Source organism: Poecile atricapillus, chromosome W, assembly GCF_030490865.1.
Source record: "Poecile atricapillus isolate bPoeAtr1 chromosome W, bPoeAtr1.hap1, whole genome shotgun sequence".
Lineage (NCBI taxonomy): Eukaryota > Metazoa > Chordata > Aves > Passeriformes > Paridae > Poecile > Poecile atricapillus.
The window spans coordinates 85,779,170-85,799,398 of NC_081288.1; the positions used below are offsets into that span (position 1 = coordinate 85,779,170).

Consider the following 20,229-nt stretch of genomic DNA (forward strand, 5'->3'; position numbering starts at 1 on the left):
TTTAAACTTTTTAATCTATTTTTAAAGGCACTTAATTCAATAGAAACTTATTTTTAAATCTCAATTTTAATTACAACAATTTGCTAATTTATAAACAATACAATTTATAAAACTTCTAATTTTTTAAATTGTCTAATTAAAACTCTCTCTTTTTTTTATCCCTCTCAAAAATGTCCAGGTTTCTGTTGTTTTTTGTTGTTTTATTGCTTTACTTTCCACGGTTCCATTGAAGTCGCTGTTACTTGTTTCACTGGTGGTTGCCATGGCGACAGCGTTCTGCCGTGTGTTTTCCTGAACTGGGCCGTGCCAGGCTACTTTTTAAATCTGAGAAAAACTCTGAAAACTCCAACTGCATAAACTCATAATTACTTAAAACACAAAATTAACTCCAAAAGGGTACATAAACACCTTTTAAAAACTCAGTAAATTATGACTTTGTAACAAACTCGGTATTGTCCTGCCGCTTCTCAGAGAGGGAGTGGGGGGGGGGGGGGGGGTGTGCGAACCTCTCGTATCTCAGTCAAAGTCAAAACTGGTCGGTTGCTTCCTGTTTGCCGTGCCTTTTTTCGGGCCCCGGCCTCGCTACCACCCCCGTGGGCAGGCTGTTCCCTCCCCCCTGGTTCCACTCCGCCTCCATCCCACCTTTCCCTCCGCCCCTGGTTCCACTCCGTTCTGGCTCCTGCCCTCCCCCCTTTCTTGCATTCCAATCTCTGTGCAGAGGTGCCCATCCTCCCGCGTCTTATCTCTTTCACATTCCTTATCTTTCTTCTTCACATTCTTTTTCTTTCCCATCCCCCCCGACCACGTTCCTCTTTCTTTGTTAGAGACATATTTTTCCCGCGCTACAACTTCTTTCTCTGTGCCATCTTTATGTCTTTGGAGGGATGTTTTCTTCTTATTTTTTCTGCCACACCTCTGGCTATTTCTGTTAACTTTTTCCAAAAATCATCTGCTCTTCGCTGTTTCTCTGAGAGCAGATAAGAATTTAGGGACTGAGGGGACTCTCGGTCCCCCTCCCAGCTCAGTTGAGCTTCTCCCGTCTGGGGGCTGTAAAAGCTCTGACCCTGAATTTCAGGGTAGGCAGCATACAGTTCCTTGTTGTTCCCCAGATCTCTTTGGCAAGCGTTTTAGTACATCTGTCCCACACCTTAGGGTGGATAAACCTTACAAACTCATTTACGACTTCTACAACCCAAAGCCTTGTAATAACAAGCGAATTAGGTTTACAACTTAATTAATTTACAACTTACAATCTAACCTTTTTCGATGATTTCATCATCCTTCTGGGCCCAGGCTCTCCCGTCAAGAATAGACTCACTATCTTGACCGCTGTTCCTTGACTCAGGGTATCCTTGCTTTCTTCTTGTCCCACTTTTCTTCCTCCCGGGTTTCTGGCACCATATGTGGGTGTCCAAGCAAGGCTGATACCCTGGTTGGAACCAGCACGGGCGGCTATCCTCAGCCGCGCGGTCCATATCCCACTGCATCAATGTGATGGATGGCGAATATGGCGATTTATTGCAGGGAAACTTAACATTTTATAGCCTGGGGGTCACTGTGTTACTCCCATCTGCATACGTCACACCTGGGTGCTATTGGCTAATTGCAGGGGGCCTTGCTATCCTAACAGAGAGGGGTGGGTTTCTAGCTTTCCGTAACATCCCGAGTTCTTCCGCAGCGCAAGGCCTTAACTACAACACACAGAATCATGCTTTAACCTTGCATTGCACTGCTTTTGAAATATACTACTCTGAGACACCTAAAACATCATGGAAAGCATAAGGCTTTCTTTGTCCTGGTAGTCAAGTATTATATCATAAATGAGGCCTGAAAGTTTTATAAAAATGATCAAAATAAAATCTAGGCTGAAAGGCTAAGTACTGCATGCATTTAAATTGTGAAAAACGAGGTTCACTCTCTTAATAAATTATAAAAAGTTTAATATAAACAAAAAGACAATTAGGAGACAAAGAAAATAAAGCAAAGGGTTAAAACGGCCGGGTGCCCTGGCACGTTGCCAGTGAGAGGAATGACAAGTTTGTCTTTACAAACAAGCTGTGGGTCAGTTGATAAGGTGTACTATCAGTGAGAGACGACAGAAACAATGGGATGGATTCCAGTAGAAGATCAAAGGGACACTAAAAGAACACTATGAATTCTATAAAAGTTAAGAAGGGATTATGCATGGGGGGGGGGGAAAGGTATCACCGCCGGTATCAGGCGTTCCGCGCGGTATCAGGCGTTCCGGGAAGCCTGTACCTCTCAAGTACCTCAGCCTATGGGGAAAGAGAGAAGGGACAAGCGGCCGGGAATTAGGATAAAAAGGAGGCTGCGCCCTCCAAGAATTTGAGAGACCCCAGGGGAATGCCCCATGGCCTCTCCCTTTATTCGAATAAAGAAAAAGGACTCCTCTGTCTCCTTTTTGGACATAAACCTCTGGTGTTTGTGGATTAATTTTCCTGACACCAGGAACACACTTGATATCTTTGGAACACTCTTTATCCCCTCCTGCTGTGAGGTTTTAATGCATAGTCAAACTTTTCCAAGAAGTATTTTGCATGGCTACTCCTTGGTTCCACCTTTTTAGAACTTTTCTCTACAAGTGGTCAGTGCTGATAACAGTCTGGGTTTCCTCCTCCTGCTGCTGATAACAGTCTGGGTTCCATTGTTCTTCTGCTGATAACAGCTTGGGCCCCACTGTCTTGTCCTCTTGGGGTTATCTTGCTTTGTGCAGAGGGACATAGCTCTAATGTTCGAAATTCTTCTACTCCTAAAACTTGCTAGCAAGAGAAAAAGAACAGACATAGTGAAAAGCATATTACATATAATATTCATCCTAATACTTGCGAAAGCCAATATCGCAATATGGATTTATAACAAAATGCATTGCATTTCTTAGTGAGCTAAATGGCTAGGTGAACATAGAACATTCATATGGCTGTGCAACTGTTTTAAATTTCAGTTCCTTCTTATAAAGTATTCATATGATTTGTTTGCTTAAATAAGCTGCTAATCACAGAGACTGAATTTTGCCAAAGGAAAGAATGCTGTGTGATATATTTTGTGCTGGTTTGTATTAATTGATATTTGGTGAGGGTAGAAAAAGTCACCCACGGAAATAATTTTTCTAGGAGGGGTGTTATAAATGCAATGGCAAAATAAGGTTAATAAAAAGCGATTTATTATAAAACAATTTCAAGAACCAGCAACGAGAGAAAAAAACCACAATAAATAGATCAGCGCAGCGCCAGGTGGACAGGGGTCTGTACCCAGAGGTACTGAGTTCCCAAATCCACGCTGTATGTGCTGCAGTCCAGGGTTCTTATAGGGGTTTTCGTATCCTGGGGCAAAATCCGGAGTAAGCACCGTCCAACAAAGGTGTTTGAATAGACTTTCCGGATCCATTGAGCTGAGTCAATGGTCGGTGGAGCAGAGTCCTTTCACATGCGAGAGGCTCTGAATGTCCTCTGATTGCATTTCCCGGAATGGAGCGTTCAGTTTGGGTGCAGGAGCAGATGGATATCTCGACGGAGCAGAGTCCCTTTCACATGCGGAATGGCTCCGAGTGTTTTCTGATTGCACCTACCGGGGTGGAGTGGCCAGCCTGGGTGCGGAGCAGATGGATATCTCGACGGAGCAGAGACCCTTTCACATGCAGAATAGCTCCGAGTGTTTTGCACCTACCGGGGTGGAGTGGCCAGTTTGGGTGCGGAGCAGATGGATATCTCGACGGAGCAGAGACCCTTTCACATGCGGAATAGCTCCGAGTGTTTTCCGATTGCACCTACCAGGGTGGAGTGGCCAGTTTGGGTGCGGAGGAGATGGATATCTCGACCAGGCCACTCTCATTGTCTGGTTTGATGGCTCGTGTCCTGCCTTTTGTTTTGTGTTGGTAAGCGTTGCTGTCGATCGTTACTGCCCGACTTGGGAAGAAATCTCTGGGTTATTTTACATTTTGTATCTTTACAGTATTACAAATATAACATATAATTCTTTATTCTCTTTCACGAATTTTTATCCAATGTTATATTTATCACAGGGGGCTGCTAAGAGCTTCCTCTGTGCTTAGCAAAAAACAATAGCTGGTTAGCTCTGAGAATTGACAACCTATTAAACCATTTAGAAGCTGGGTTCGCCTCTGTGAAATCCACATTTTAAAAACAGGCAAGCCCGGGAAATCTCTCTCTTGCTTCCAGCCTTGAAAGGTAACTGAGCTTCCCGACAGGGCCGTCCCCGCTCCGCCGCAGCCTTCGCAGCCTGGCGGGGCCGGGCCAGACCTCAACGGGGGATGGGAGATAGCGGGGCCCCAGCCGAGGCTGGGCTAGTTCACAGCTGCTAACATCTTGCTGACACCAAGCCCTGTCCCTGCCACTGGCCAGTGCCGAGCCAGGGTCCGCCAGGCCCTGGGAATGGATCCGGGCCTGGCCAGGCCTTCTCTGCCACGCCTCTTCCTCAGCGGCTGCCGGGGAAGAGGGAGGGGCCCAGCGTGGCCTGAAATCCATCACTGTGACTGTTTCAGCCACTGCCCATGACCATCAGCAGGCCTGGACAAGATATTAACCCTTGCACTGCACAGATGAGACCTACAGACCTTGATCCTCTTTCAAGGGAGAGAAATGGACAGAGTGATGACACGTAGAAAGACAACATGAGGACACCAAGGTCAGTATAGGAGTCAAGCTCCAGATGAAAGGAGGATGAGGAGATGCCCTAGTATTGGGGCTGAAAGTTCTTTTGGTAAGGCCATGAAGATGGACTATGATACACTAAAATATCCCCTTTATTTCATGCGAAAGTATGGAGGGATGGAGTGTTCAAACTGTAGATGTCAACAGAAGCATCCATGATGAAGCAGAGTAGATGCTGAAAGAGCTGTGATCCCATGAGAAGCTTGAACAGAAAGATGAGAGTGATGAAGACCCTTGCCCCCAGGGAGAGGAGAAGACCTCTGTTCTCAGAGATAAAGATGATAGCAGAAATAGATTAAGAGAACCTTTGCTTTTGAACAGCTCATCCTTAAAATAATACCCCATAATTTGACATGGCCCATTAATTCAGCTGTGGGAAAGGTGTGAAAATGAGACGAGCTTCAGGATTGCAGATTTTTTCCTGGGCAGCTGCTATTCATGGAAATTAAAAGCTACGAGAGAACTGTTTCTTGTGGAGAAGTCTCAATGGCCTGATGAGAGAAAACTCCTCTCCCTAAAAGAACTGATGAAAGACTATTGTAGAAGTAGTAACTGATTTAAAATCCCAGGTTTTGTCTCTATGTGGTCAGTTGGGAAAGAAAAGAAGTCGGGCAGGGGGAGGAAAAGTGTTATAAAGGTTTTCTTCTGATTCTTATTATGCTTTTAGTTCTGTTAATAAAGCTTTCTTCATACCCTTTAAGTTTTGAGCCTGTTTTGCCCTGCTCCTAATCCATATCTCACAGCAAGAAATAAATGAGTGCACTGGTGATTTTAGCCAGTGCTAAACCCACCACATTATTTGGTGCGTTGGCTGGGAAACTCAAATTGGCAAACATAAACCACTACAATTCCAAACAAGCAAATCTTAACTTTAAATTGGTGAACATGCAGAATATTAATTTATTAGTTATTTATGCTTTGTGTAAAGTATAAAGGCACAAAGAAATTTAAAGGAAGTAATGACTCTCCATTAACAAATACAAGGCAAATTTTACTTAAAGCTGATTTTATATATTTCTGAGGTTGAAGTTTGCACAACTGTAATTGTTATATTATTTGGCTTTCTAACAAATTTATGTATTAGTTGTATATTGCTGCTTACCATAATGTTCTGAAAGTTGGCCATGCAAGCTAATTTTTGTTCTTACTCTAAGATTTTTTTGTGATAGAACATCTAATAGTAATTCCCTATAGTTGAGAACTATATGTTCGGAAATAGAATTTTATGCTTATAATTTTAAATACACAGTGGTGTACTCTAGATTTTTTTGAGAATATATTTTGTTTTAGTTAACCCATTGCTACTTTTTTTCTGCTTCTATTTTGTCTTCAAAATAAAAGTTTTAATTCACTGTTGCTTCAGTTTTTACTGTGTTACTGCTGTCTTGATATTGAAGCAAGCACCTTGTAAGCACCATAACCACTTGACAGTGTTTTGCCCTGCACTGAACAAGCTGTCCACTTTGTGCAGAAGTCATGTTTGTATCCATTGGCTGAAGTATATTCTTATTTGTCTTGCAGGCACAGGAGAGAGTGGAAAAAGCACATTCATCAAACAGATGAGAATCATTCATGGATCAGGTTACTCTGATGAAGACAAAAGGAGCTTTACGAAATTGGTGTACCAGAATATATTTACAGCAATGCAGGCCATGATCAGAGCCATGGATACCCTCAAAATCCCATACAAGTATGACCATAATAAGGTGAGATTTTTTGTTTATTTCCATAGCTGAATTTTTTCCTCTTTTATCTTTAGGAAATGTACTGAAGGTCTCTAAAAATTATAAATCACAATTTATATTCTACCTAAAGTTTAGAAGAAAAGGGCTTCTTCCAGTCCTGCCTCTAGTTCTCTGCCCTTTGCACTGCTCTGACAACACAGGTTCCATTCTTATCAAGGTATTTGGGGGGTTTGTCATAGCAAGAGGGTAGAGGGCAGACTGCTGTTTGCCTGTGACTTTAATTATCTTTTTTCCTTTCCTCCCAGCTCATGTTCTGGCCAGAGCACAGTTAAGTAATTTTTCTGGTTTATACCAGTACTACTTAAGGTTTTCCATTAATATTATGTGGGGGGAAAAAATTAATTGGAAAAATAGGTGGGAATATCTGCTTGTGTGTGAGTATATTATGAAATACAACTTTTGATACAAGGCCTTAGAATAAGCAAATTATTTTGAAAGTGATGACATCATTGAAATTTGGAAAGAAAATACATTTAAAGTATTTTGTAAGGTTTATCTTTGATTAACCTGACTTTCAATTTTTGTTCCATTCAAAAATTTGCCGTTTAAAATCAAATGTATAACTGGTATAACTAGTATTAAAATGGAAATTTGCATGTGTATTTCAGCTCCATGTTTTTGCTGTATATAAAGCACTGAATTTCCTAACAAGCTGACTTGAAAACTTAGATGATTGTGAAGCGTACTTTTTTTTTTCAGAATTGGTACTGACAGTCATTTTGCTGTAGTATATGAAAGTCCGAATCATAAATTAGTAAATTATTTTCTTGTATTATACTGCAAAGTGTATATTCTACAGTTATTGTTCAAATTGACTGTTCAATTTATATAGGCTGTTTTTGTATAGTTGTAGTGAATTAGATGTGTCATAGCTGTATATGTGTGGCTGGACCTTTCTAATTAGAGCTGTTCATTTCTCTATATAAAAATACCTTGACTTAAAGTGAATAACTTTGTACTCACCTCCTTCACAAACATTTCCATCAGTTCTAGGTGTGGATTAAAGTACAAGTTGCCAAAGTTGCCAGGTTCTAGATGCAATTCCTTTAAAAAATTGGGGATTTTTTAATTCAAGGAAATTAAAAATGCAAACTTATTTCTCCACCTCCCTCCTTCTTTTTCTCCATTGAGAAGGTAAATTCATTAGCCTTGCAACCTGAAAAACACAGGAAGGGCATTTCCTATTAATTTAAATCTCATATAAAAAAATTGGTCTCTAGAGAATATCTCAAATTTCGAGTAATTGCATATTTTTAGCACAGTAGTTGTCTTGCACAGTAGCTTGGAAAACTACAGTTCAAGCTGATGTTTGTATGGCTGAGCCTAAAGAAAAGAGAATGAAGTGACACTTAGCAAATTCAAAAAGTCCAGTTGACAGTTGTGATCTTTGTAGAGTGTAAAAAAATGACATCCAGGCTGAATAATTTTTATATCAGTATAGGAAGAAGCATGTTGAAAGTTAAGGAAGTTAGTTTTTCCAGTGGTGTGTTGGCTTCATAGTCAGTGATATAATTAAAGAGACAATCTGAAATTCATTGTCCTATATTATAATAATCTTGGATCTTTGAAATATTTATTATTAGAATAGTGAAAGTCAATTGAGAAATGTAAACATTACTGTTTACATTGTAATGTCTCAAAACTGATGATAAGGCATTGTATCATACTTCATCACACTTTTCATCACACTTTTTTGTCTTGTCAGTTTCAGAATATGATCTCTACTGAGCTTTAAGATAATAGGTGAGGGTTATCTCTTAGGGATGTGACATAGGAAATGGTGGCTTATGGATTGGGTTTTTAGTTTCCATTTGAGTAAACTGTTACTGTTTCCATTTTTCTTTAACCAGAAATTTTGAATTTTTTTTATACATCTTGAATTTTGGATAAGCAGTTTATAAAATACAGAAAAGCCTTACGTGGGGTCTTTTGGTCCTGTTTTTTTCAGAAATGGACTTGAGCAGTTCTCGAAATTGCCTGACTGCAAAGTTTTTGTGAATGTACAATAGTAACTCATGTGCAACCACTGACATGCAAATTCAATTTTAAAACATCTTATATATATTTTAAATAATTTTAAAAATTGTCTTTTTAGAAATCTGACCTGTGTATTTATGTTCCTGTCAATCTTTTCAAATTCTGAATTAAAACATTAACTTTAATTTTTTTATCTTCTGACATTCCCAGTGTTGTCCATAGTGGCTTAGAAGTCATTGCTCCAGGTAATGTAGTCCCCCATTTCTCCTTTTCTATCTTTCTTCATGTCTAATATTGCTGAAGGAAGGCTTTTTATTTTTCCTCTCCTGTTGTTACAGAACTTTTACTAAATAAATGTACTACTGTACTAGAGAACTACTACTACTTTTACCCATTACTGTTCCCTTTCAGTGTAATTTCCAGAAGACAGTTGCCTCTTCTTACAGACTATCAGGAAGATGTCACTCAGCAGTGGTTATCAGGCAGAAAATCTTATTTGAATCCATATCCGTAATTTCCCATGAGACTTCTTAAATATTTATACCAAGATACCTAATGTAAGATAGAACAAGTTACAAGAAACTATAGGAACTGAAAACATAAAATGATGTTTTATTGTAGTGATGCCTTGAGAAGCTGGAACAGAGGCTAGACAGAGTTAGGAGGAATATAGTGAATATTTATTGAGAGGCCTTCAAAGGCCACACCCTGGCAGTAACAGTGCCACAGTCGTGGCTCTGCCTGGATGACTCCAAGATGGAAGCAAAAGAGGGCTTGGTCACAAGATCTCATATTTTTATATGTTTTGGTCCATTTGCATACAGAAGTCAACTGTCCAATTAATAGCCTCAAATAATGAAGTTTCATCCTCCTTGCTTGCTTGCCCACCCTCCTCTTTTTATGTTGTTTATGCTTTGGGCCTGTAGTTTGAAGAGATTGTCCTTGAGTCCCCAGCTGGAATAGGATGGTTTTGTCTTCACCACCCTGTGAAAAGATCCTAGTAACCCTTAATATAAAGCTGCATACCAAAGCAGATGCAAAAAACTTAAGGCATCAGTAGACCAAGAATTTTGCTGTAAGTTTTTTTCCATTGCTGAAGTTGTTAATAGCTCCACACCCCCACCCTCACCCCTGTAGAAGTAATCTACTGTAACAAACACACAAAAGTAAGATATCAGGATCAAGTATGGAGTTAAATTACATAAATTACCATCTCAAGTAGGAGTCTTAAAAGTTTTGGATCTCTTCAGTGAAATTTCATGTTGAACAACAAAGTAGTAATTTCACAATATTTTTTTTTCCCTGGTTAAAGTAGGTATAAAGTGTAAACATTAGAGCTATGTGAACAGCATAGGTTGGAGAAAAGGGCCTCCCTCATATACCTTACCTGATATTCAAAGAGTATGAAGGATTGAATCCCAAGCATGAGCATGCAAGCTGTGTGTGAGATGCATTGACTCTCAGATGATGCAGAATCTGCAGGATTTATGGCCTTCTTAAAAAAGAATTATTATATTTTTGGGATGTTGAAATGAAATGCTTCCAAAGAATAGCTTATTGGTCTGGAATACACATAATAAAAAACTGAACTGTGCTGTCTTTGTAAAAAGTATTCTTCAGTGTCTCAAAGCTAAAACAGAGAGCTTAAAAGCAGGTTGCAGGAAAAAGGGATTTATACTAGTCATGTTAGTTAGTACTCCTAGTACTCTCAGATGTCTTCCTCCACACACACAAAACTAAAGAAAAATTACCCAGTAAATAAAAGTTTTGCAGTCAGTTAAATGCTTCTAATACTGTGAAGCTACTGATGCATTTTTTTTCCACAAGAAATAGACTGCCTAAGAGCAAGCCAATATGGAAAAGAGTGCAGTAAGATTTCAAGTATTGTAATCAATTAGCATCTATGCAGATAAAGAAATTAAAGATTACTTTTTTTTGTTCATGAGCCTTATTTGACATGAGATAAATCTGGTTCCCCAATAGCTTTACATTTCCTCCCATGAGGATTTGTTTAAAGAGGGCTTCAATAAAGCCATGAACATTTTTTTCTTCAGTGCTTCATAAAGAATCAACTTCCACAATCCAAAACTGTTGCTTTGAAAATCAAGCTTTTTGACATTGTTTTCATAGTTTTTAAACACTTTCTCAGGAAAATAACTATAAACATAGATGTTTATACATTCTGTTAAAGATATGTCTTTTGATGGATGTTTCTTATGACCAGCGCGGTTGGGAAGGTGGTAACCTAGCTACCCAATCCCTGGTCATTGTCAAGAATCTATAAATACTGAAACGACAGAATGAAGTTTCTTCTTCCTCTACCACACTTCGAGCAGTGTCTGTGTAAATAATTTTGTGTCTGACAGTGACACAGAACAGAACTCGGTCTCCCCCTAACTGCTTTTCTTTTTAACTGTCTTCCTCTGTCATTTATTTCTCTCTTGCCTAGCTGGTCTCTCTCCAGTTTTATTTTACATTTGACCTTATAAAGTTTTTATCTGTTTACCTGTGACCATATTGTCCTACTCTCTATTGTTTTCATTTTTCATTACATTTAAAGCATATTTTTTTAAAAGTCATTGCTTACGTCCCTTTTTTGTTTACCTTTTGGTTAGAGCTGAAATTTCTTGCATTTGCCTGTATTGCTCCAATGATTTTATAAATTGTTTCCATCTCTTATAATCTTCTTTACTATTTCATATTTTATCCCAACAGAAGTGACTTTTAGATTAAATTTTTTTCCAAGTGTAGGAAAAATGGTTGTCTATTAGAGGTAAGATAGGTTAGCAGAGTCACTCAGCTGAAAATATCTTTTGTTTTAATTTAAAACAGTTGCAAGCCCACAAAATTAAATTAATTAATCACACTGAAGTTCATGTATGTGCTAACATTTAATTTTGAAATTAATAGGACCTAGATTATTTAATATATATGCCAGATATAGAATACTGTAGGCATAAATTTGAAAACTCAATGTTAGCTACTCATATTTCAGTGCATTTAAATTTCTTCATTCCTTCTTTATATTTTATTTTAAGAGAAGCACTTTATCTTTTTTAGAACATAATATTTTAAGTGATTAACTACCCTTTGCTAATGGGAAATGAAAAGTCAAATACAAAAGCATATGTGTGGGGTGCGATGTCCATGTTTTATCTTTCCAATTCCACCATTTTACTCCTAGTAGAGAGAATGGATGATTAAAATGCTTGCTTACAGATTCTTGTATATTTTGTGATGACTCCTGCAGATGTTAAAGGACAATAATTATACAAGATGTTTCTAGCTTTTTTTTTGTCATTGTTGTTTCTTTTTTATAAGTATTCTTTCTCTTTTACTTTAGATGTGTTTGTCACAGTTATTTTTCTTATTGTGTGTCTGAAAAGAAATATTCATATGACCATGTATTCTGACAATAAAAATGTGAAATGTTCTCAGAGCAACTTTTCTATGTAATAGAGGTCCGAAGTTTATTTTAAGGTAATGAGTAAGATGTCAGTCTTGAATTGATTCTAATTTTTTCCTTTATTATCAGTAGTTTCATAGCTATATGGGTATTTATCTTATATATAATTTTTTTCTTAGAGCAAAATATTTGTTAACTTCCTAATTAGTTCATTCATTTGTACAAATTGTGTTTGCATAATCCAGCATTTAATTCTGAAATAATTTCAGATTGAAATATTTTCTTAAAACTCTCTGAGACTTTGGAAAATATTTTCTACTCCCAGTAAACACTTTTTGGGAAACTAACTGATACAGTTGTGTTCCTCCATTTATGTTATGTGAAATTACTAAAAGCTTTTCAGTCTCATGTCTTCATTGTTCATTTCTATTAACTCACAAGTTTTGCTTGAAATAAGATTAACTGCCATGAATTAAGAAACCATCAACTAAAATGGGCCATTTTTTCTGAAGATTTTATTGGTCTCTCTTTCTTAGTTTGCACTTCCTATATGGTAAAATTTGTAACATCTGAAATGCAAGAAAGCTTCCTCTTATTATACAGTTCAGGTTTGGTTTAGAATATTGGCTAAATGTTAAGCAAATTAGTTGTGGTTTTTTAAAAAATATTAGAAATTAACCAACTTTTTTTTAATCTAGTGTTTGGGCTTTTTTATTATTAGTGGCAGTACTAGTAGTTTTGTATTTATAGTGGGATGCATTTCCTGATAGAGGTATTCCCATAATTATTTTGATTGTTGAATTTTGTCTTGCATTTTTTTCCTCCCTGTTTAAAGTAGGTCTAAAACCTAAACATTAGAGTTTATTACATATTCACACTATGCAATTCTGATCACATGCCTACCTGATTTCAGAATATGGACCTATGTACCTCCATTCTTACAACAAAGTAAATATAAAATCTAATTTTAGGTGACTACCTAAAGGTGAAGCATGAGACAAAGGACTAGTGTTTTATTTCTGGAACAGGAGGTGGGTAAAGAAAAATCTTAGGTATGACATTATTGGTGTTAATTTTCTTTTGACAATATGCTTTTCCAAAATGAAAGGAAAGGCTCTGTTGCATGCCTCAATTTTGGAAAAAAAGTATATACATTTTGACTGGTTTCTGTAGATCATTTATTATTATGGTGGACCTAAGATATTGGCTAAGAAGAAAATTATTTGTTATGAGCAAGTGGCTTCTGTGGACAGTCTTCAGTTTGATAAAACAGAGCTTAGTATTGGGTTGAAAGGGTAATTGAGACAGAGTTGCTTTGAATCCCTTCTTTCACTTCTCTAATTCTCATGTACATTAGAGTTCATGAAATGTATGCCTCGGCTGGGGTAAGTAATACTGTGAAAAAAACTGTTATGATTAAGGTATTTTCATGCTAATTAAGTTTGTTTCAGGTTGATAACTGTTGTTGCATTTTTCTTCATGTGACCAATAGGGCCGAGTTTAAATTTGACTTGTTTTGTTTTAGTTAACCTTGTTAGCTAATTTGTATACAGTGTAGCTATAGATTGCATGTACATGTTTTGCAAATTTTGAGGGTTTCTTGAATATTTTCAAAATGTAACTTATGTGACAAGTAGTTTGTTTGAAGGTGTTCCTCTATTTTTATATTTTATTTTCTTTAATAAGCTATGACCCTTGTTTTGAGAACATATGCTCTCAGTATGTATTGTTGCTGTACAAGCAGATAAATGAGCACTTTTGGGGTGTGCATACTTTCTTTGTATCTTCAGTCCTTATCCAGCTAATTTTTTTGGACCAGAGAACCAAGTGCTGTCAATTGTACAAGTTATGCAAAAAAGTAACTGTCACTGGAGCATAAAAAAGATCTTGGCCACACTTGTTTCCTTTCTGGACTCTAGTACAGACATATGCTGGGTGGAGACAGAATGGAAACATGCCCTGGAGTAAAGAGGTATTAACACTACAGTTGTGTAACCCTGGTGAATCCTATTGTAGTCTTTGGGGTGCCAATTTCACCACTTCATTACTATTTTTATGTTTTTATTTCTGTTGATCCAAAAAAAGAAAAACACAGAGATCAAAATTATTGACATTGGATTTTGTTTGATGATATTTTTCTTATCTGGTCTATATCTATTTTTAATCTACAGAGGGTTTGCTGTGTATGTTGTAGAAAAGAAGCACCTTTTTGATTTTGGAAAGTCTGACAGCAAATGTTTTTTTCTAATTGTACCATTTATAGGGCTACACTATGTCATTTTACATTTGTTAAGAAGTTTAGAACAAAATGGAAATCAAATTTTTGTGTGCTCGTTTCTATTAATGTTTGTTGAATTATTTTTGCAGTAGTCCAGTAGTTTATTCTTGTACTGGGTTTGCATGGCAAGGTTTTGGTAGGGGGGAGGTACAGGTGTGGCTTTTGTGAGAAGCTGACAGAAGCTTCTTCTATGTTTGATAGAGCCAATGTCAGCTAGCTTCAGGAGAGACCCATTGATGGCCAAGGCCGAGCCCCTCAGTGATGATGGTACCACCTCTGGGATAACATATTTAAGCAGGGAAAAAAACCTGTGCAACAGCAACTGCAGACAGAAGAGAGGAGTGAGAATATGTGAGAGAAATAACTCTGCAGATCCCAGGGTCAGTGGAGAAGGAGGGGCAGGAGGTGTGTCAGGCGCCAGAGCTGAGATTCCCCTGCAGCCCATGGTGCAAGACCATGGTGAGGCAGCTGTGCTCCTGAAGCCCAGGGAGGTCAATGGAGGAGCAGAGATCCACCTGCAGCCTGTGGAGGAGACCCACACTGGAGCAGGTGGATGCTTGGAGTTTGTAAGCCTGTGGGAAGCCTGCACTGGAGCAGGGTCCTTGCAGGACCTGTGGAGAGAGGAGCCCACACTGGAACATATTTGCTGGCAGGACTTGTGACCCTTGTGGAGGACTCATGCTGGAGCAGTCTGTTTCTGAAGGACTGCACTCTGTGGAAGGGACCCACACTGAAGCAGGTGGATGCCTGAAGGAGGCTGTGACCCTGTGGGAAGCCTGTGTTGGAGCAGGGTCCTGGCAGCACCTGTGGACCTGTGGAGAGGAGCCCATGCTGGAGCAGGTTTGTTGGCAGGACTTGTGAAATTGCAGGGTAGTCACATTGGGAGCAGCCTGTTCCTGAAGGACTGCACTCTGTGGAAGGGACCCATGCTGGAACAGGGAGAGTGTGAGGAGTCCTCCCCCTGAGGAGGAAGTAGCAGCAGACACAATGTGTGACAAACTGACCACAACCTCCATTTCTTGTCCCCCTACACTGCTGGGAGACGAGAGAGAGAAAACTGTTAGTAACATTAAGCTCAGGAAGGAGGGAGAGGTGGGGGGGAGGTGTTTTTAAGATTTAGTTTTATTTCTCATTATTCTGCTCTGATTTGATTGGCAATAAACTTATTTCCCTGAGTTGAGTCTGTTTTGCCCATGACAGTATTTGGTGAGTGATCTCTTTTTGCCCTTATCTCAACCCATGAGCTTTTCATTATATTTTCTCTCCTCTCTTCATTTGAGGAGGGAAATGATAGAGGAACTTTGGGCACCTGGAATCCAGCCAAGGTCAACCCACCACAATTCTTTACTGCTGGTTCTGCTCAACTAGGTGCTTGACACTGGAGAAATATAGTAGCACAAATAATTCAAAGATCCTTCAAGGGTCATTTAAAACACAAATCTGCTGAGTACGAAACATGAATAGCTTTTACACCTCCAGGGTGCACTCAGACTAGACTAGAACTTATAGCTGTGCAGAAACAGGCTTCCTGTCTCATCTAAGTATTCTAACAGGTGTTCTGACATAACAATTTTTCTGTATTGTATTTCATATTTCTTTTGAACTGGGTATAGATGCAAAGGTAATATGTTATCAGTCTTCTTTTTTAAAAACTGAAAATATGTGAATAGTTTGGTTTGGAAGGGTTTTCCTTACTGTTATAATTTTTATTAAGAGTTAGAATCATTATGATATTCCATTAAAAAAAACAGAACCCTCCATTTCTATGTCTAAGCCATAATGTCATATGTTGCTATATCATTTGGTAATAAAGATAAAAAGGCCAGAATAATTTAATTGTACCAGTTTCTGAAAGCTAAACTTAAAGGCACATATCACAGTCAAATAGGAAGAATCTTGTATAATTTTAAGTTCTTGAAGGGTGGGGGTTTTTTACTTAACTCATAACATGTAATCTGATAAAATTGTGTTTTCTGGCATGAAATATTTGTATTTTTAAGAAACCTTTTTTATACATTTTTAATGTTTTCTTTGATGTTCCTATGCATTTTTTTAAAGCTGGCTTCATTCAAACTCTGGATTGAAAAGGGACTTTTGAAAGCTGAAATCTTTTGCGGTAAGGCTTTTAATTACTCTTTCCCCATGAAACCAGTACTTTCTGGGTTTCATTTGATTCTTTTTTTTCTGCCTTTCCTTTCCTCTACCTTCTCTGTCAGCTTGAAACTTTAATACTCCCTTGGCCTTTTAAAATTTAAAACATTAAAGGATTGAAAATAAAGCTGTTCAAAAAAGCGCAAAATATACTGGATATTTGTGGTGGGTTGACCCTGACTAGATGCCAGGTGTCCACCAAAGCTGCTCTAGCACTCCCTTTCCTCAGCTGGACAGGGGAGAGAAAATATAACAAAATGCTCATGCCATGGGTAACCCAAAATGCTATTGTATTCCATATCCATCTGTGCCCAAAAATTGTTACCGTCTCTTTAAGGACCAGCAATGCAGCCAGAAACAGAATCACGAGGTCAGGGAATGGTAAGGCAGGTACTTTTTGTCTGCTCTTTCCCAGGAAGCTCACACTCTTTTTTTTGACTTGTGATTTTTGCCTCGCTGGTCTCTTGGGTTTTGCCTTAGGCAGAGATCGTTCTTTCTTGGTTGCTTGGTTTGGCTCTTGGTTTCTTGCTATAGAGCTGTGGCAGCATAGGCAGAGGCTTTTCCTTTTTGGGCTCTCTTTCTGTTTTTTTTCTCAACTTGAAAAGACTGCCTTGGTGCGAATTCCACAGGTGCCCAACTGTTGCCACAGTGCTGAGCAGGGTGGCCCTTGCTCCAGCAAGCCAGTCTAGCTCACCATTGGTGCTCAAACAAGGGGAGAAGACCATGATCTGCCTCAGCCCAGCCACCTTGCTTTGCCTGCTCCTGTCATCTCCTGCTGCGAGGAAGGTGAAGTCCCTCTGTGATTTTCTAGCCCTTGATCCAGAGAATACCAGTTGGAACTCCAGATGTCAGGGAGATAAGCAGAGCGGAGGGGGACATGGAGGGAAGACTGACACCATCTTTATCTTTGTCCTTCAAACCACATGCTCAGCTACAGAGCACCATCTTGGGGGGATGTGCCCGGCATTTTGGGTCTCTTTGTTCTTGGGGGGAATCCATGAGATTTAGCAATGTTTTATCTAGCAGTTATTTACTGGTTTGGTTGTTTTGGGGGTTTGTGCCTGTTGCTTTTCCGCTTGTTAGTAAACTGTTACTGTTTCATTTATATCTACTTGTATTCATTCCTCATTGGTGGAAAGAATTTTGTTTGAACCTATAAAAGGAGGCAACTCATTCCAGAGTGTTCTCCTTTAATTTGTCTCAAACCAAGACAAATTTGGCACCCAACTTAAGGGGCATGAGAAGGAAAGAAGAAATATTACAATTTTGTCTGGAACATTTTATACTGGATACAGAATTCACTGGTCAACATGTTGCCCGGTTTAATCATGGATCTCTGGCACCTAGGCTTATATACATCTCCGTATATATGGTACAATTTGCCTGGGATATGGTTCTTTTTCAGATTGGGCACACAAACTAAGATTGCTTTGTTGATACACTCTGCCATATCAGTTTATGTTAAGATAACATCAGAGGCAGTGAGACGAGTATTCGTTGCTGTTTTGACTGTCCTGGTCTCAGCTGGGATTTCTGGGGATTTAGTAATAATTGCCCCTAGCCTGTTGGGAGAAAAGTAGGGGATGATTTTTCCCAGCCTTTTACGTCCTTCTCCCCCTTCAGGTCTGACACATCACCTTTTGAGCATGTTCATTTCTGTCTGGATGTTAAATGCACCATGTTTTTGTTGTTAATTCTGTTAACTCTCCTCTATATGGCCTACAACCCATTTAGAATCAGGGCTGAGATTTCCAGGGTGGTTGCTCAGAGATCTGCCCCAGTGGTGGATAATCTAGAGTGGCATGGGATGTGGGAGGATATAGGCCAGGTCCTGAAGAAAAACTCTGCCCCAATAGTTTGGAATTTCACCCCTGAACAAATTCAGAACCCAGATGAGGTAGGGAAATATCTGAAAGAAAATTGCAATGACAGCTTCATTGCACTGTGCTGGGTCCTGGCTAATGCTTATCACACACTGCTCGATACCATACAGCAACACCTACAGCTGGAGGGTAAGGAGAACAAATCGGAGGACACTATGGTCACTCAGTCTGCAGATAAACCAAAAGGGCAGCCTAAGCCAATAGTAGTTGCCTCCATCCAGAAAAGGAAGTATAAGACCAAATCCATTTGCCTGATGGATGATGATGGGGAGGCAGGACCCTTACAGGAACCAGAGGAATCAGAACCAGAAACAATCACCAAATCTTTGTCACTAAAGGACACAAAATGATTCACACGACCACTCTCAGTGTCAGAACAAAAACCCATGACTTTATTCTCTGACTCCAGTATTTATAGATTCTCGACAATGACCAAGGATTGGATAATTAAGTTACCATCTTCCCAAGCACACTGGTCATGTGAAATGTCCATCAAAAGACATTTCTTAGAAGGAATGTGGTAAACAACTTATGTTTACAGGACTTTCATGGGAAAGTAACTAAAACTATGAAAACATTATCAGAAGGCTTAATTTTCAGGGTGACAAATCTTCATCCTTAGAAAGTCTCTGCAGTCTCAGGAAAGACCTCACCTGATGACACAACAAGTCTATATTGAGCTTGTTGATCTGAGTCTGGAACACTGCAGGTGATGGTTCAGTTTTGGATGGTATTAAAGCAAGGCACTTGGGATCTCTGCTGTCATGAGTATCAACCAGGGGATCATGAGGAGGTCCGAACCCCTCAGCCTCTGGACGCAACTCTTGGCCATTGTGAAGGAGAGATACCTTTGCCTAGAAAATCTCCAGCTGCAGCAAGGCCCTCAGAAGACCCTGGAGCAATGAATCCAATGCTTGTGAGAACAGGCTGTGCTAGAGATCCTTTTCTCAAATGATGACAAAACCACTAAGAGTCCAGACCTGGTAAAATATACAACACTGATGTGACTCAAACTCGCATGACACAGGCATACTCCCGTTTCCTAGCGTCACTGCAGTGGAATGAGGAAAACAAGACACTGGGTACTATGACTTCCTCTTGTTAGCCATTCAGGCACAGGGAGGGGCTTCCTCCACCGATTAGAGGTGATTTTAAAAGGGAGCTGAGCAGGTGGTTCCCTTCCTCTCATTAGCCATTCAGGTAGAGGAAGGGGCTTCCTCCACCCATTGTAGATGATTTAAAGAAGGCTTTAGGGAGCATGGCAACCCAGAGCAGGCAAACAGGGGCAGGACATGTCTTTGAAGGTGTTGCATGGCAGTTTGTGCAGGCAGGGCAAGCAGGCAGGATTGCAGCCATCCTCCTGGTAGTGGGGTTTTATTTTGTGTTGGGGTTTTCTTTGATTGGTTGGTTTTGTTGGATTTTTTTTTTCCTCATCAATGATCTCCAAATGGTCAAAAGCTATAGGTAGTAAAAGTGTACCAACCCAGACAGAACCCCTCAAGAAGGACACATCTGTCAAGACCCCTTTGTGCAAGGAGTGTTTGAGCCTCTCAGTAGTACCAGAGGATGGTGCAAAAGATGCTTGCATGCAGTGCAAACAGGTGAATGATCTGCTCTGTCTGATGGTGGAGCTTAAGGAGGAAGTAGAAAGACTAAGGAGTATTAGGGAAAGTGAAAGGGAAATAGACTAGTGGAGTTTCACCCTTCCATCCCTGAGAGAAGCTCACCAGAAGTCAGAGGACTCCCATGCCCCTTACCATCAGGCAGAAGGAGGAGACCTAGTAGATGAAGGGGAGTGGAAATGAGTCCCTACTTGGGGAGTTAATAAAAATTCCTCCCGACCCCCATCACCTACCTAGGTGCCACTTCAGAATAGGTATGAGCCCCTGGATGAGGAGGGTCAGCCAGATGACATTAAAGAAAATAATCTGCCCAGAGAGCCTCCCAATTACACTTTGTCAGATGGATCACTACCTCTAGTATTAAAAAGAAAAAAAGGGTAGTCATAGTAAGTGACTCCCTTCTGAGGGGAACAGAGGGCCCCATATGTTGACCAAATCCATCCCACAGGGAAGTCTGCTGCCTCCCTGGGGCCTGGGTA

At 39.6% G+C, this 20,229-nt stretch overlaps 1 protein-coding gene and 1 long non-coding RNA gene across 2 annotated transcripts in view; both read left to right on the forward strand.

Moving 5' to 3' along the window:
• LOC131592508 (guanine nucleotide-binding protein G(q) subunit alpha) overlaps window positions 1-20,229 on the forward strand; it is a 333,898-nt gene that overhangs the window by 66,308 nt on the left and 247,361 nt on the right. The window contains exon 2 of the mRNA XM_058864069.1: window positions 6,210-6,394. Within this exon, the coding sequence (XP_058720052.1) occupies window positions 6,210-6,394 (185 nt within the window). The remainder of the gene's footprint in view (window positions 1-6,209; window positions 6,395-20,229) is intronic.
• On the forward strand, window positions 12,790-17,314 carry LOC131592518 (uncharacterized). Its single transcript, XR_009280638.1, has 3 exons — window positions 12,790-14,934; window positions 16,153-16,210; window positions 16,875-17,314. It is a non-coding gene; the product is annotated as an uncharacterized LOC131592518 (long non-coding RNA).